This window comes from Notolabrus celidotus, chromosome 8, assembly GCF_009762535.1.
Source record: "Notolabrus celidotus isolate fNotCel1 chromosome 8, fNotCel1.pri, whole genome shotgun sequence".
Taxonomy (NCBI): domain Eukaryota; kingdom Metazoa; phylum Chordata; class Actinopteri; order Labriformes; family Labridae; genus Notolabrus; species Notolabrus celidotus.
In genome coordinates this window covers 31,017,482-31,033,763 of record NC_048279.1, presented here as the reverse complement: position 1 = coordinate 31,033,763, position 16,282 = coordinate 31,017,482, and the positions used below count along the sequence as shown (strand labels likewise).

Genomic DNA, 16,282 nt, shown 5'->3' with positions numbered 1-16,282 from the left:
TCCTAGCTAATTAACAAACTAATGAATGAGCCTGAGGCAGAGACTGCTTCGCTGTGATAACATAGCATTCGTCATTTTCTCGCCACTCCTGTCCAAATATGGATACTACTTGCTGGAAAGAACCAAAAAAAGCCAAACCACAAGCACAAAAATGAAAGCTCAAGAACTAATAGGTAACATCACAATGGCTTAACTACAGTCTTGTGTAGTCTGTAGCTGTTTTCACTTATGAACCCCCACCGGACATCATGGCAGAGACTTTGTCCAGACATGCCCTTTTGCCCTAGATTTTCCATGTTAGACGAATTATCAATTACTATAAATACACTGCTTTGTTAAGAGGAGGGGATGGCACCTTGGTACAGGATAATGTCAAGACTTTTTTGACCGAGTGGCCTAACTGGGGGAAAAACATTACCATATATGAATAATGGTTTAACTTTAAATACTGGTTAAAATGATCTTTATGTCCCGATGGCAATCAATACATAATGTGCTCTTAAAAAAGAGTGAAAAAAAGCCGCTACCTACAGCCGGAGTAAACCTGGGAAAACACCAACCAACCCCTGCCATCAGGAGCCAAAATATGAAACCAATCAAATCCCGTCTTGCCGTTCTGCCCGCCTCCTGCAAAGCGTACAATTCATGTTTGTTTTTGTTTGTAACTTTCATTATGATCATGTTTTGGTGTTTTCTTACCGCTGAGTGAGACATGAGTTGACGTAGTGCAAAACACAAATGATGTGCTAAGGACCGGTTTTGAATCAGTCACGATCATATGGTCGCGAATCAGCAGCGCTCGTGCATGTGAGGGGGGGGGGGGCGTTGTTTTGGAGGAGCTCCAAGGGGAGGGGTTAGACGGAGTCCCGTCAAGTTCATGCAAGTTTTCTGTGACTACCAACCCTAGCTTTAAGTTTAACTCTTATAGGACTCCAAAAGAAAGTGTTTGCCCAAAGTAATATTTTAAGACACAATAGAAAATGTGTCACATTGAATTGAAAAGAAAGCATCAAGCAGCCGGTTGGAGCCAAACTTACAGGCAACTGAGGCAAGCAGTAAACAATATGAACTCATATTCTGGGTCCACACATCTACTCACTCCAGTCAAATGGGTTTCGTGTTGGGAGGCTGTGAAGAGAAATTTCATATTTGGTTCAATTGACTCAGCTATTTTGAATGCAGCCCCTCTGGGTGATGTTCAGACATTGTCAGGAGGTCAGGGCATTCAGGGTCGGGTTTAAATGAGCTAACCAGCAGTTTGACAAGCTTTTTAACAGACAGCTAGTTTCACATGGTAGCAATATTCTCAATAAGCCAGGAGTCAATTATGTTTCTGTCTGACAGTGAGAAATGCCTTCAGGAAGTTACCCGCTCATCTCATTTTAAAGATAAGTAGATAAAAGCAGTCACCTGCCAGAAAAGTTAACATTTATCTCAGCCAGAGTCTCGCTAAACGGCCTCAAATATTGCGATATTGTGATATTTGTGGATGCTCTCTTAAGGTCTTCAGGGCCAGGTAATATTTGTTGAAATGAAGCCATGTGCATTGATAACACCTGCCCTCAGCAGAGAGGAAGAGAGCAAACAGAGATCAGCGGTGGCTGGGGAGACCCTTTGATTGATGAGAGAGCTTATTGTGTGTCAGTCAGCGCCTGACAGATTGAGCTGTCCACAGCTCTGTATACCAAGATGTCCCTCGGTGCTCCACTCATGAATAAAAAACCTAACAGAGATTCACTTTGAAAAGTGACAAACCGAGGTTGATAGCACAAAGTGAATGCATCAGTCAGCAGTTTGCAGCCTCACTGATGTTTACGACTGGGATCCAATTGATACCTGCTGCTTTTCTAAATCTAAACAAACACATTTTTATTTAGAGAGTCAAAAGGAGACGTTTTAGAAAATAGTTGAGGCGAAAACTCAACTAAAGGTGCATACAAGAGTTCTTCTGGGCTTTAAATAATATCAAGTCTATCTTCCTCTTGACTTCAGTGTATAGTTATATGTTTACTTTTAAATCATTTTCTCCATCTAACTGTGTCACAGAGATATCTCTCTTTTAGGAAACATCAAATCTGCCTTTCAGAATACATATCATCATGTGACTTTTCAATGAGATGTGTTGCTGAGGCAGAAATTCAGCACACCAGCAGTTGTGATTTGCATGCATGGATTAAGGGCCTGTGTCCACTAAAGGCATCATGTGGACCATTATGTGGTCAACTTAATGAGGCATCAAAATGTTTTGGTAACGGTTGAATGAAATGATGAAATGATTGAACTGCATTCAACAAGTGTAAGACCTGTTTTAAGGGGTGTATGGTAGGTTTTCAAATAAAGCTGAGCATGATGACTGAACTTACTTGCCATTTAAACTAAGATAAGTCAACTTTGACTTTTTGTTTTCTCAGGAACAACACAGGCAGAATCTACAATCAATATTTTCATCACAGTCTTCATGTGAGTCATTTTTTCTTTATAAAATCTGCTCCTCTCACATTTTGCGGCGTTTTTCTTTTTCATCGATGTGAAGGTGTTTTCTTTTATAAAGGTTTCTCGCTTTGACACCGTGTCCTGAGATCACGTCAGGGATGGTGGCAAATTAGAAGCAGAATTTTCTTATACCCTGTCTCTCTCAAGGTAGAGGGATTTGTGCTACAGGTCCCTGCTCTATAATTAACACCACACAGTCCCAGGTTGTACTTACCAGCGCTTTGACGTCTCATTCTGAAGCACTCGTTGTGCATCTCATGGAGACCCACAGGATAACCCTCCACCAGTAATATCTCCCAGGGAACCAATCTCAGATACATAACTTTGAACTTCCACTTACATTCATGTGTGTCTTGAGAATGTACAGCATGATTTGGCTTGTCTTTGGTATCTGTAGTTCACTGTTTTAGAATCCAGTACTAATAATAAACTTTATTATAGAGCACTATTCAAAATGCAAGTTAGAAAGTGCTTTACAAGGGCAGCAAACTAAACAAGCAGGTATTCAAGCCTATGCTGTCATGGGTTGATCTTTAGTTTTGTCTTTTCCTTGTGTTTCATGCCTTGCTTTCTTCCAGTGTTTATGTTATAAGTCATCATTTGTCTTCCTTGTGTTTAGTACTCCATGTCTTGTGTTGTATTCCTTTGTGTATTTTCTTGTGTTTCATAGTTTAGCTTTTTGAAAAATTGTACTTTTAAATTGAGATAGTATTCACATTAACTCTTAGATTTTTTTATACGTCAAAGAATATTCGAGCATTTGAAGATCATGACTCGTCTCTGCCAAGAGGGCTGTTGCAATATAAATAGATCAAATCAAAGCATATAAAATTATCTCAGTATTGAGCAGTCTTCCCACCTGTTTGCATTAAAGAATATTACTTATGACTATATGCACAGTGGATGGTCACACACAGGTGCAGGGGAAACCTTCAGAATATGGTTGTGTAACACTGTCAGTTCTTCTGCTCATCTCTATTCTCCTTCTCCTCTTGCTCTCCTGAAACTTCTTCAGTCACAGCTCCAGATTTCCATCACAATGGAGACACAGACTTCCCCACCTGCCTCAGGTGTAAATCTGCAATACAATGACTGCTTTCAAATCGTCTCCCTATTCTACCCAGCATATTGGAAGTGTGCATAAAATCATAAGGATGGGAACTTCTCTGGTGTGAGGTAACCATCACAGTTCAAACTCTTGTTCATGAAATGTTGATTTTATGGGTTGCAATTTGAACCGGACACTGAAATGAAGTCAGGATGATTCATGTGTACTAAGAGATTATTTAATTGTGACTTTTTATTAGCTGTTTGTGTGCTTGTTTGTTTGTACTCGTATAGGAAACTGTCTCGATGTCAGTCTGGGAGAGTGTGAGATGAAACAGCGAGTGTCCGTAACTGGATAACCTGAAGGACGGTGTCCACGTCTCCTCACAAGTGCTCACTTTAATTAAGGTTAGCAGAGAGGAGGGAAGCCATAATGACATGTGAGCAGCATCCTGGCGCTTTGCTTTGCTGATCTCATCGCTCCCATCAGACATTAACATCTCAGGTTTGTCCCCTGTTTGCCATAACACACACACTATTACATTTAGTAATGTAGATTAATCATGCTTGAAAATGTGTCCTCAGAAATGTTGGGCTGAAAACACAAAGTGATTTATGGAGGTTAAAAGGAGAATGCACCTAATTAAAAATAACATGTTAAATTTTGTATAAATGATTAGTTCTAAAAAGGAACACAAAACAAACTTCTCCTGCAGATTAACATGGACGTTTTGACAGACTTGTTTTCTCATGAACCTCACGCTTTTGTCAAAATGTTGTTTAGGCAGTTAAAGAAAGTATATTCATCTAAGAGGAATTTTAGAAACTTATTCTGTTGCATTTCAGTTTACTTGACACATTTGCTTGATCACAATTCAGACAGATTATTTTCAGATAAGAGTCTTTCATCAAAATCATCAGTAAGAATTTGAGAGTTCCCAAAGTCTCCTAACATCACTCTACTCTTGACCTAAGATAATAGCAGCTCATTCACAGGTAGCAAGTTTGTTTCAAACACGTCTGAAATCCCCAAGTCCACCAATTTCTGGAGTGTAACTGCAAAATTTGCATTTTATATTGTTTTATTGGTGCCTTTTTCTGGCATAGTTGCGATGCTTCACTTGTTTTTTTTAACGATAATGGCATGGCTATATGGATTATTACAGATTTTGTTTATTTATTTTGGCAAGAATATATAAAGAAGTTGGTCATGATTCAGAGGGTTCATTCACATTTACTCATGTCCTTTGTTTTAAGATTAATGTGATTATTCACCTCAGGATCAGACACATAATGACCTTTTAGTAAATGAAGCATTCCTTTATGAGTATTATTTAGATTTTACTACTTAACAGTATAAGATGTAGAATATTAAGGAATGGAAAAATGTATTGTAAGAACATAATGTGGTGTAAAATTTCAAAAGTTGTATAGGAGTATTGAGTATTTTGATGTATTGTGAGGTCAATATTCTTCTTCTGACCTTGACTCAAAAAACTTGCCAGTAGTTAATGGAGGACAATCCCTATTAGCATTTTTTAAATCATACAAATTGTGGCATGAATTTCCCAAACTGTGTTCCTCAGTTTAAAAGTCTCAATTGAAAGTTACATCCAATTAAAAATGAATGTTACTGTCAAATAAGTCACAGTTTGTTGTAACTGTTGGAGAAAAGAAAGTGAAAGTACTTTATTTAAAGAAAATCCCAAGGTTGAATGAGAGGCTGTGTCCACTTATACTGTTTCTATGTCTGTGAAGGTTCTCAGTCATCCAGGTCATGGTAATTCAAAGCTTGATCCAAAAAGGAAACTGGACTTTCTTGTAGACCTTTCACCTCTCCTCCAAAAGGCTTCTTCAGTTTTGATCAGACTGGGGAAAAGGTAGAAAATATAAGCCTCTAACAGTCTTGGGTGTGTTCAGGTAGTCATACCTGGTCCTAAGTAGGGTTTTTATTACATCAAATATCAAAATAATGCAATTTAAAAGAAGGTTATTTGCGTTTGGACTCAATGAGTAGATTTTGAGGTTGAAGGATTTCTGACCTGAACAACACAATGGGGGAAAATCCCCCCATGGTGTCCGGACACTTGAGGTGATGATGGCTGATGACCTGCTCGGACCGGATGGATGATGAATGAAGACTGATGATTCTCTGGAGATGATGGGGAGGTGGAGGGACAGGCATGTAAAGACAGCATGAAGGAACTGAAGCATACTTAAAAGAAGGCAGAATGAAAGTAGGCTAGCAATGAACATGTGTCAATGTTCTATTGGATGAAGAGACTACTGATGAAGCAGCAGATGTGAGTGTGTATGCATGAGTGGGAAAAGTGAGAATTATGCTAGTCTTTCCTATGCATTTAAAAAAAGTCTGCATTCATATGACTTTACGTTTACTACTAAGAGAAGCTGAAGTGTCACATGACTCCCTGTGTAACCTAACAACAGTAAGCACTAGCTAGAAGCGCACTTAAGTTGAGTTCATGCGCCCTACCAGCTCTTCAAACTGTTTGTGGACACAGGCCCTAAATGGTGCAAATCTGCCATTCACTCAAACTTTGAAGAAGCTGTCAGGCTCTTATTGAACACACAAACTGTACTAATTGTCGTACTTTTCTTTTTTTATTTGTCTTAAACCCATTCAATTCTTTATTTATACCCTTATGCTGGAAGTACCAGATGAGCAAAGGAGACAGATGTTCCTTTATGGTTAACACACAACTGGAAGATATTTACTCGTCTTAGACTTACATTGACAAACACGTGCAATTCAGGGGACAATTTAAACTACAAAGATAAATTATTTATCCAAAAACAAAGGGGGATCTAAAGGAGCCACTGGAGAGGGAGGAGTATAGCCTCTAAATTTTTAATATTTCTGAAACGTACAGGGAAGACCTTTTAAGTGGTAATGAATCAGACTGAAATTAATGCTTATTCCTCTATATGTCCTACAAGACAAATGAGACTATAAGAAATAAAAGTCTATTTCTTTATGGTTATTTGAAACGTGCCGAACGACTTGGTGTCAAATGAGGTGATGAACAGCACAGAGCAGAGGTGCCTTTGTTTCCAGTTTACACAGAGACGATTCACAGTGAGGGATATATGTGACAGGTAAGAGACAACAGGATGAAGTGTTACAGTATGGATGTACAGACACAATGCGTACCATCTTATCCTCAGAGATCACCAAAATAACAAAAACAATGAGATCCTGTCAACAGCTTTGAGTAAAAGATCTGAAAAGTCCCTCTGCCATCCTCCAGGCTCAAATATATTGGATGTGTGTGTTTTTTATATTAACTTGATCATATAAGAAAATACAAGTTGATGTTTATATAAGAGAGCTCTAAAATCTTGTTTTCTTGTGATTTGATGTATCAGAAACTCAACTGTAAAGATGAAAACATTATCCCTCTGAGGTGTCTAACACAACTTCTCTGAACACCTCTCTCCTTCACACCAGGCAGAAACTTTAACCCCTTGTCACTTCTCTAAAGGACACACAAAGAAACGGAGCACACAAGGTCATGATCTCCTGTTTGACTGACGGCGAGTGAAACACAACACTGCATGTGGATGAGGAAGTGCAGCTCGACAGCTCTTTCCCCTGTGACGGCGCTGCCTCCACAGATAACAGAGCTTCTACCTGAGCTACAGAGTCACCTGAGAGGAGAGAGAGGACACACTTCTGTCGGTAAGAAAACAGACTGACACTTATTTCTTTGGATTGACGCTTGCACAGCTTTTGAGCAATTGAATTAAAGCTTTTAGACAGTTACATCCTCACTCTGTCAATTAAAATCAGGATTTTGTGGTGTGTTGCAGTTTCTTCTTTAGGTTATATCGGCTGTCTCCCATCAGGAAAAGGAATGGTAAGTGTTTCCTTTCTTTGTCTTATTTTCAGTTTGATGAAATATTGAAGTATGTGAGACTTAAAAACAACCTGAAGATGGATGTGTTGTAGCCACAGCACCAGAAATAACCGAAATGTTTGTGCAATGAAGTGTGTCCTGACTCTTCAAAGGTCAGTGCCTCTTTGAGCCACTCTGAGGCCTGCGCTGCATGATCAGATTTAAACAATAAACATCACAAATAACTGTCAGCACGGACCCCAAATTTGCATGACACCCAAGATACGATGTTTTGCAATAATGTGATTGCTTTTTCGTTTCATTAAAGCCTCATCCTTTTCCAATTTCTTATATGCTGTGAAGACTTGATGCATACAGATATCCTGACTTTTAGATGAGCCCTTATTCCCACAGTGGGTTTTTTGCAGAGATGCGCTCATTAGGAAACCATTAGTGAGACTCACTTGTGCCGTATTCTCACTTTGGCACTAAAAGAGAAGGAGCAGCTTCATTTGATACCCTTGATTTGATTTTATCCTCTCCAGCTTGTAGAGGGACCTCAGACTGTCTGATGAGGCTGAGCTGATTTAAGAAGTAAAGTGATGGCAAGAACTTAGTTTCAGCTGATGACGCCGGTCTAATTTGCACCGTATTGTATTACCACATTCATGGAAGCTGTAGGTGTCATTTGTATCCCCGCTGGGCTACAATTTCATCAAGGCACAGTGGGGAGACAAAGACTTCCTGATGGTGCTCTGACTGAAAGAGGAGCCACTCTGCACCTAAGAAGTTAATAACAGAGCCATTCTTCCAGATTAGCATTTACATTTTTAACATCTAAAGGTCCTGTTCAAGAGGGACGGTTCAAATGATTTGCAAACCCAGTAATGCTGTGTGGGAAGCTGAAATGCTGTTAATTTCATACCGCAGTGCTCAGGCACTCAAGACGTTTGGAAATTATTTCAATTTGCTCCATTTTAGATTTCTCTGAAACCAACAATTACAATCTATCCATTTTCATCTTCATGCATAGTCTGAGTTACAGTGGCAGCAGGTTAGGCAAGTAAGCCCAGACATCCCTCTGCCCAGCAGTGTTTTCCATCATCTTATGGGGGATCCAGAGGTGCACCAAGGTCAGGTGGGGTATGTAATCAGATTAGCAAATGGTGGATCTACCTTGGGATCCCCTCCCTGATGAAGCCAGGAAGCATTCATCCTTATCTGATGCTTGAGTCACCTCAACTTGCTCTTTTCTAGGGCAGCTCTACTACTCAAGGCTGAGCCCAATTACCTCGCACCCTTTCTGCAGTCTCCTTCTTTCAGTCACTACCTTGTGGTCGTAGGTTTACGGGTTGTAACATACAGTAGATCGACAAATTAGGAGCTTTGCATATGCTTTAGCTCCCTTTTCACCAAGACAATCCAGGACAAAGCCAGCTTTACTGCTCACACTGAGCCAACACATCTGTACATCTCATGATTCACATTAACCTCCCTCGTGACGGGACCCTGAAAAGACAATGGAAATCCAGGTTTCAGAGGGACAACATATTTGATAACCAACTAGCTAAAGTTAAACATCAGACTCTAGTCCATGCTTACATGAGTGTTTGATAGTGTTTCACAAAACAATGTGTTTTAAATAAATGTGGTCAATATCGTTTAAGAATTGATTTATACTTTTCCCATCATGTTTCAAATTAATAGTAATGTTATAGTGGTTGAGTGCTAATGTTAGCTGTTGTCTCACAGTAGCTAATGGTTATCAAACATGTTATTTGCCTTAAAATATAACAGATCTTACTCCAGATTTCACCATTTATCATCATTGCATTAACATTTCATTCAGGAAGCAGTAAAATGTCAGATTCTCGATGATGTTACTTGCAACATTAAACCTAACAATATGACATTATTACTGTAATTTAGCTTCCTACCCTGAGTGGGATGTCAGAGGACTTTGACCAACATGTTAATACACTGATTTATGATGCAATGAGTAAATTAAGATTTAGGACCTATTGGGAAACATCTATTCAAAGAGTCTGCCTATTTTTATGTCCCTTAAAAAATATTACCCCGTGTTTAGCAAAGTGGTCAACTTTTTGAGGCTGTCCTAAGCATGTTGGCATGAACACCATTTTCTAATCAGCAGTTAACACAAGGCAAGGCAAGGCAAGGCAGCTTTATTTGTATAGCGCATTTCATACACGAGGGCAACTCAATGTGCTTTACATTAAAACATTAAAAGCATTGGAAACATTCAGACAAGCATAAAAGAACATAATTAAAATGACACATATAATAAAACAGAAAAGAAAAGGAAAATTAGAAATATATCAAAAATTACATTAAAATTTTAATTTAAAGTGGGTTAAAATGAGCTAAGATAGGAAATAAAAAAGTCTTAGTCTTTGATTTAAAAGAGGTGAGAGTTGGAGCAGACCTGCAGCTTTCAGGGAGTGTGTTCCAGATATGTGGTGCATAATGACTAAACGCTGCTTCACCATGTTTCCCTCTGACTCTAGGGACTGAAAGCAGACCAGTACCTGATGATCTCAGAGGTCGAGGTGGTTCATAAAGTAGTAGCAGATCAGCAATGTATTTTGGGCCTAAACCATTCAGTGCTTTATAAACCATCAGCAGGATTTTAAAGTCTATTCTCTGACCGACAGGAAGCCAGTGTAGAGATCTAAGAACTGGAGTGATGTGGTCTACTTTTTTGGTCCTTGTTAGGACTCGAGCAGCAGCATTCTGTATGAGCTGCAGCCGTCTGATGGACTTTTTAGGGAGTCCTGTAAAGACCCCGTTACAGTAGTTTAGTCAGCTAAAGATAAATGCATGGACCAGTTTTTCTGCATCCTGCTGAGACATAAGTCCTTTAATCCTTGATATATTCTTAAGGTGATAGTAGGCGGACTTTGTAATTGTCTCCTTGATGATTGTGCAAGATAAAAAGAGAGAAGACCACAGTATTTTTCTAAGTCTCATCAAAAGCTCATCAAATAGTTGTAAAGACATGTTACCCTCAAAAAGATACTTTAACTTTGTGATGAAAGTAAATACAGCGTAAGAATATTATCCATATGTGTGTAGGGATGGTACTTCAGAAACTAAATGAAGGTTTCCACCAGCTGGCAGCACCATAAAAGATCAGGAGATTAGTAAAGTCATAATGTTTTATCTTCTGGGGACCTTCAGATGTTTTCCGACAGGTCATGATAACTCACCGGATAACTGTGAAGATATTACACCCTCCTTTGAACCATAATGTTGCTGTGCTTAAAACTGCTTTGCTATTTACCTTTTGACAGTTTAACTTTCCATTTGGCTCTTTGCAGAAAACAGATTTTGCAATGAAAGACACAACATTGTATAATAAAATAAAGATGATTCATAGCCCAGCAATGAAAACCGAATTAAAATAATGATGCATTAATCAGTTCCAAAACAGGCATAGAGTTTCAACAGAGAGAAATTGAACCTTTATCAAGCGGGCAGGATCAAGGCTGCGACGGAGACATACTTGATCAACACTTCAAGGTAAAACCTCCTGATCTCTGAAAAGAAGGAAGAGGTTGTTCTCTTGAGTACATCACAGAGCAGCTTCTGTGTGTGAAAACATATGACTGAGAGGATTGGGAAACACTATTGTTCCACTTCCTCCACCTGCGCATGAGTTTGAAACGAGGCTGCAGCTGAGACAGATGTTTTATTGCTTTTCTTCAAATGACATTTTCCCTGCAGAACAATCTCCTACAAGTGAGACCCAGGATGTTTCTGTAAATTAGCATAAAGCAGCAGCCAGACTTGATTTAAATGATACTTCCAGTTCTTGACACAGAGTTTGGTAGACAGCAATCAATCCAAAGTGTGTTTTGATTGCCAGCTGCTAGAATTTTTATAGTTACAACAATCATTAACAGACATATTTGGTATCTTTAAAGGTTTTGTGCCCTAAAATTTAAACATCTTCAGTGTTTCTTTATGGGTTTTATCCTTATTGTGTTGTTGTAAAAGCACTTAAAATCCCTTCTGACCTGCTAGGATGACACAACTCACTCACTGTACATTATCCTTAACTCACACATCTTGTGTGAGTAAGGGACAATGCTTGATTCTAATTGGCTGCAGGGGAGTGTTTAATTCCTAGGGAGGGACACAAAGAAGTTCCAGTGAAATTATATGTCTGCAATTCTAAATCCATGCACTACCAAGACAGTATCAAGATGCATCCAGAATAAGTTACCACTGCAACATTCATTCTAGGTGACATATCATGCAAAATCGACTTTTTAATGGTTCTCTACCTGAAATATGTTTCCCTAACATGTCTACAAACCCCCCGAGAATGAAAAAAATCCATTCTGCCCCTGTTCTGATTTCTCCACCTTTCTGTAAATGTGTGTGAAACGAGCCGTTTCAGGCTTCCGTGTTTTTGTTACGTAACAACAATATCCGGTCTGTCACGGAGTCAGAGCTTGGAGCTTGTTCAGCCCATAGACTGTATAAAATAATACTGAATCCCCCCTCCGTGTTTCATTACCTGCACAAATGTGTGCTAACAAGGAGCTTAGGAGGGAGGCATGCTAGTTGTAGGCTGTCTTAATAAACACAAAGGTCGGTTTTACTCCCCATGTCTGCAGATTTGAAGATGTAGTGGATGATTTTTATTTGTCATGGAAAAGTGCTAGCGCTAGTTAGCATAGCCACATAGCTACATGTCGTAGCTGTAGCTGTGTACCAAGACAAACTTCGACATACTGACAAATAAAACAACAAGAAACACTAAATCTGTGACCAATCGTTCAGAAAGGTCCTGCTGCAGGCACCTCTCCATCAGGATCAGATTCTGGATCAAATTCAGAGGGTTGAAGTAATGCGATCTGTGAGCAGCCGTGTATATTCAGCCAACATGTAAACATTAGATCAACGTGCTGGAGAGCCGAGGACACATCCACTTCCTGAGGGGGCGTGGTCAGAGAGAGAACAGAGCGTTCTGAGAAGGGCTGAAGAAGAGGGCTTTTCAGGCATGCCAAAATCTGATTTCAAAGTGTTTTTTTGAGCATAAACTTGAAAGACATGTTTTGGGGACCTCTTAGACCAATATATATTGATGAAAAAAGCGTGATATGTCACCTTTAATAGATTTATGAAAAGATCAACAAATGATCAAAGTAAAGTGCAAAACATATTGACCTCCACTTTAAAAACACAGGAAAGCAGTGTTGTTGTTGTTTTTTAAATATGTTTTACTTTTATTAAAGTATTTCTCTTCCCACAGGAGCACAGAGGCAGCGTCAGACCTTTTGTCAACTTTAACGCCAAACACGATGCTGAACTCCTCCATAAAGCCATGAAAGGAATCGGTGAGTGAAGTCTCCTACACACACCCAACATATTATCATATAATGTTATAGATTATAACATATTATCATTATTAAGATGTATGTATTTCCAAAGACTTAAATCTGCACACACTGGAATATTTTTCTATTAACCTTGTCGTATAGTTCTGTCTATAAAATGAGGCGGTTCATTGATCATTGAAGCTACACTGGGTTTATTTGCCCACATGTGACAGTGCTGTTCTGTTTGTGTCATTAGCAAAAATAAATACAGAAGAGTTTGCCTCGAAAAAGTACAATCAGCAATGTTTTACCATGCAGTTTATTGCTTATTTTGCTTCTCTCCAAAACCAACAGTGACACAGCTGTCAGGGACGTTTTTTCAGTTTGTTGCCCTCAACAATGAGTTCAGTCCACTGGTGCATGGAGTATAACTTTACTTTCCCAATGCTTTTGGTCTAATTAAAAAAGAATATGAGTTTCAGCGAGTTTAAAACTCAATTTTATACAAATACTCTACAGACGTGTCACAGTATGAAATAATTTCCACAAGAACACGACAGTAATGAGCACTTTCAGTTCTCATTACTGAGACAGTCCAAAACTCTTAAAGATCGCCATATTAAGGTGGGTTATCTACACCTGTGTTACGCCTCCTCTGGGATGTGTGACACAGGCAGGCAGGATGGTGGGGCGAGATCCTTCTGATGATGATCCACCATCTGATGTTTAAAACAGGGGCGTAACAGGGGTAACATACTGGCAAAGTTCATACGATACGATACGGTACGATACTATAAGTTACGATATATGTTATAATTCAATAGGATAGGATACGTAACGAGCATAACTGTTTACTTTAATCAAAGTCACAATGTTTTTTCTCAACCTAACCAGTAGATTGGATGTGGAACCTCCCCAAACTGCAACATGCATCATGTTAGAAACTACAGATTCTAACTATCCAACACAAAACATATAGAATGAGGTTGTATTGTTGGAAATAGGTTGATGCTTTTATTTAAGAAACACTCCTACATTGGATGTATAAGGATTACAAGTACTTCACTGGGACTTAGCAAACTTTTTAAATAATACTTCAAGTAATTTTGTCAGTGCCTTAAACCAAACTTAAAAGGGTCCTTCCACACGAAAAGGATTGCCAACAATTCACATCTTTTGCCATGCGTGGGAAAGCAAAGAATTTGAATGACTACTTTTTTGTGTTTGGAATTTGAATTTAGTTGAATCCAAGGTTTTAACTTGAAACTGTCAAGAGAGAGAATGCTGTTAATGTTGATAACTTTTATAGTGAAGGGTAAACCGTTGTGGAGGGTCTGATAAGTCTTCAGACTGGACTTTCTTATCTCAGGGCTACCTGTAGCAGCACAGCACCTTGTGTGTGTGATTAGGTTTTATCAGTGAATGCATAGAGTGTAGGTCCACATTCAACTCACAGACCAATAAAAACCGGTTTTAGAAGATTTTATTATTTCAACTATATTTCATGAAAAGAACCACTTCTGATTCACTAATAGTTTAAGGTTTTAAAGATACTGAGAAGCGTAAGAATTGTATTATTTACTTGTTTTTTGAAGCCAATATTGACAGAAAAAAAAAATTAATGTATTGTTTAAATCAGCATTGAATCAGCTTTTTGGTGGAGCTTCATTGGTTGAAAATATTTGATGAAAATGTAAAGCACTTGTAAAGTAACAGAATAAGTGCAAATAGTTATGATATAGAGGACCCTGCGTGCAGTACCTTAATTTCCCACCAGGGGCTGCTGCCAAAACTCTAGGAATTACTGGTTTAGATAACTGCTGAACATGAAATTAATAATGAGCCTGGTTCAATTGTAATCGGACTGTGTAAGGGCAAAAACACAAAAAACACAAGTAAAAATTGGTTTCCAGGAGTTACTTGTCAAAGTAAAAGCCTCATTGTTGTCACCCACTGGTTTCCAAAGAGGAGTTAAAAAGCCCAAAGATGGTAGTAAATATTTTGGAAATGCACACTCCATCTAACTTCTAGGCTCCTTAGAAACTGGCAGAAAAGAGGAGTTGTGATGGCTTTGCTACAACATGCCCAGCTGTCAGTCAAATCAGACACACCCCTAATTATTCCCAATTATGCAGAACTCTTAAACTTGATATTATAAAAATGGATGAGTCATTGAGAAGAAAGTACAAAAACATTTTGTACCAGGCTGTAAAATAGGTTTAATTCTGCTTTTGGAGCCAGCACCAAGAACACAAGAACTGAGCTGAACTCTTTTTGCTCTGCTGCACTGGCTTCACTGTTGCAGAGCGGAGGTTGCTGCTTGGTTGAATGGTGTGCAGTCTAATTTGGATTATTTTGTAATAGCTTGACCTTTGACTCTTTTCACTCTCTCATGTAATCGTCTTTTAATTGCCCAGATACAAAACAGGAAATCCAAAAGTGTCTCTACGGTCATTAGAGTAAATCAATGAGCCTGATGATTATCATTAAATTAAAGGTGTACTACAGGAGTGAATGGTGTAACGATTAACCCAAATTTAACCTTACTGAGTGACCACCACTACCTTTTTCTCTTTTATCTAGCTTCCTGTCTGTTTCACAATAAAAGTAATTAGAAAAAGACACTCGGCGAGTAAATGTGGAACCAAAAAGAGCAGCCGAAAGGAGAACCATGATAACCAAACTAGACATTGGTTTATAGGAAAAGCTGTCATTAGAGGTCCTGAGGGGTTTCTGGTATAATTATCCTGGACTAATCTAACATTTTGATCCCTCAGAGGGAATTTCATACACTTCTCTCCATCCTGTTTGTCCTTCTGAGCCTCAGGAGCTATTGATTGTTTGACCATTGGCCTTTCCCAAGCCTTTCAAAAGCTGCTTCATGAGGTTGATTCTTCATTTAGGAGTAAATTGCTGATGCTTAAATCCCATTGTTTTAAAAAGTAAGAAATAAGAGGGGATGTTTTTCTCATGTGTTTGTTTTCTGGCTCAGGTACGGATGAAGACGCCATCCTCATGCTTCTGGCAGCACGTAGCAACGATCAACGCCAGCAAATCAAAGCAGCGTACAAAAAGGCGTACGGAAAGGTGAGGCGAACCTTTGGGAATATATAAAAACAAAGAGCTGGTGACAGTCAGCTGTCACTATGATGGATGGTCACAGGTCAAACCAACCACTGTGACCTCCTCATTCACCAACATCACCTGGGCGTCACTCAATACAGCTACACTTAAAGCACAGATATACCAACATTTTCAGATCTTCTACCACCCATTTATTATTTCCTTATTTTAAAGAGTCAAAGAACAAGGCTGGAAATATTCTGTATTTGTACTTGTTGACAAATCACATCAAGCAACCGAAAACCAACCCAGTGTTAGTCCATCTTCAGACACTTTCCTATTCCTCTCTTTTTGACTCTCTGCGGCCCATCCATTCTTACTGAAGACAACATAAAACAGGGACAGCTAAAAATATATATGTCCAAAGCTGTAATTTTTCCCAACTACTTAAAAAGCATTCATTCATGCATG

The 16,282-nt window shown here is 38.9% G+C and overlaps 1 protein-coding gene across 1 annotated transcript in view; it reads left to right on the top strand.

Moving 5' to 3' along the window:
- The first annotated feature begins 3,494 nt into the window (after nt 1-3,494).
- anxa5a (annexin A5a) overlaps nt 3,495-16,282 on the top strand; it is a 32,283-nt gene continuing 19,495 nt past the window's right edge. Inside the window, exons 1-6 of the mRNA XM_034690920.1 lie at nt 3,495-3,669; nt 3,835-4,045; nt 7,044-7,240; nt 7,372-7,418; nt 12,682-12,766; nt 15,741-15,835. Of these exons, the coding sequence (XP_034546811.1) occupies nt 7,117-7,240; nt 7,372-7,418; nt 12,682-12,766; nt 15,741-15,835 (351 nt within the window). The 5' untranslated portion in view covers nt 3,495-3,669; nt 3,835-4,045; nt 7,044-7,116. The remainder of the gene's footprint in view (nt 3,670-3,834; nt 4,046-7,043; nt 7,241-7,371; nt 7,419-12,681; nt 12,767-15,740; nt 15,836-16,282) is intronic.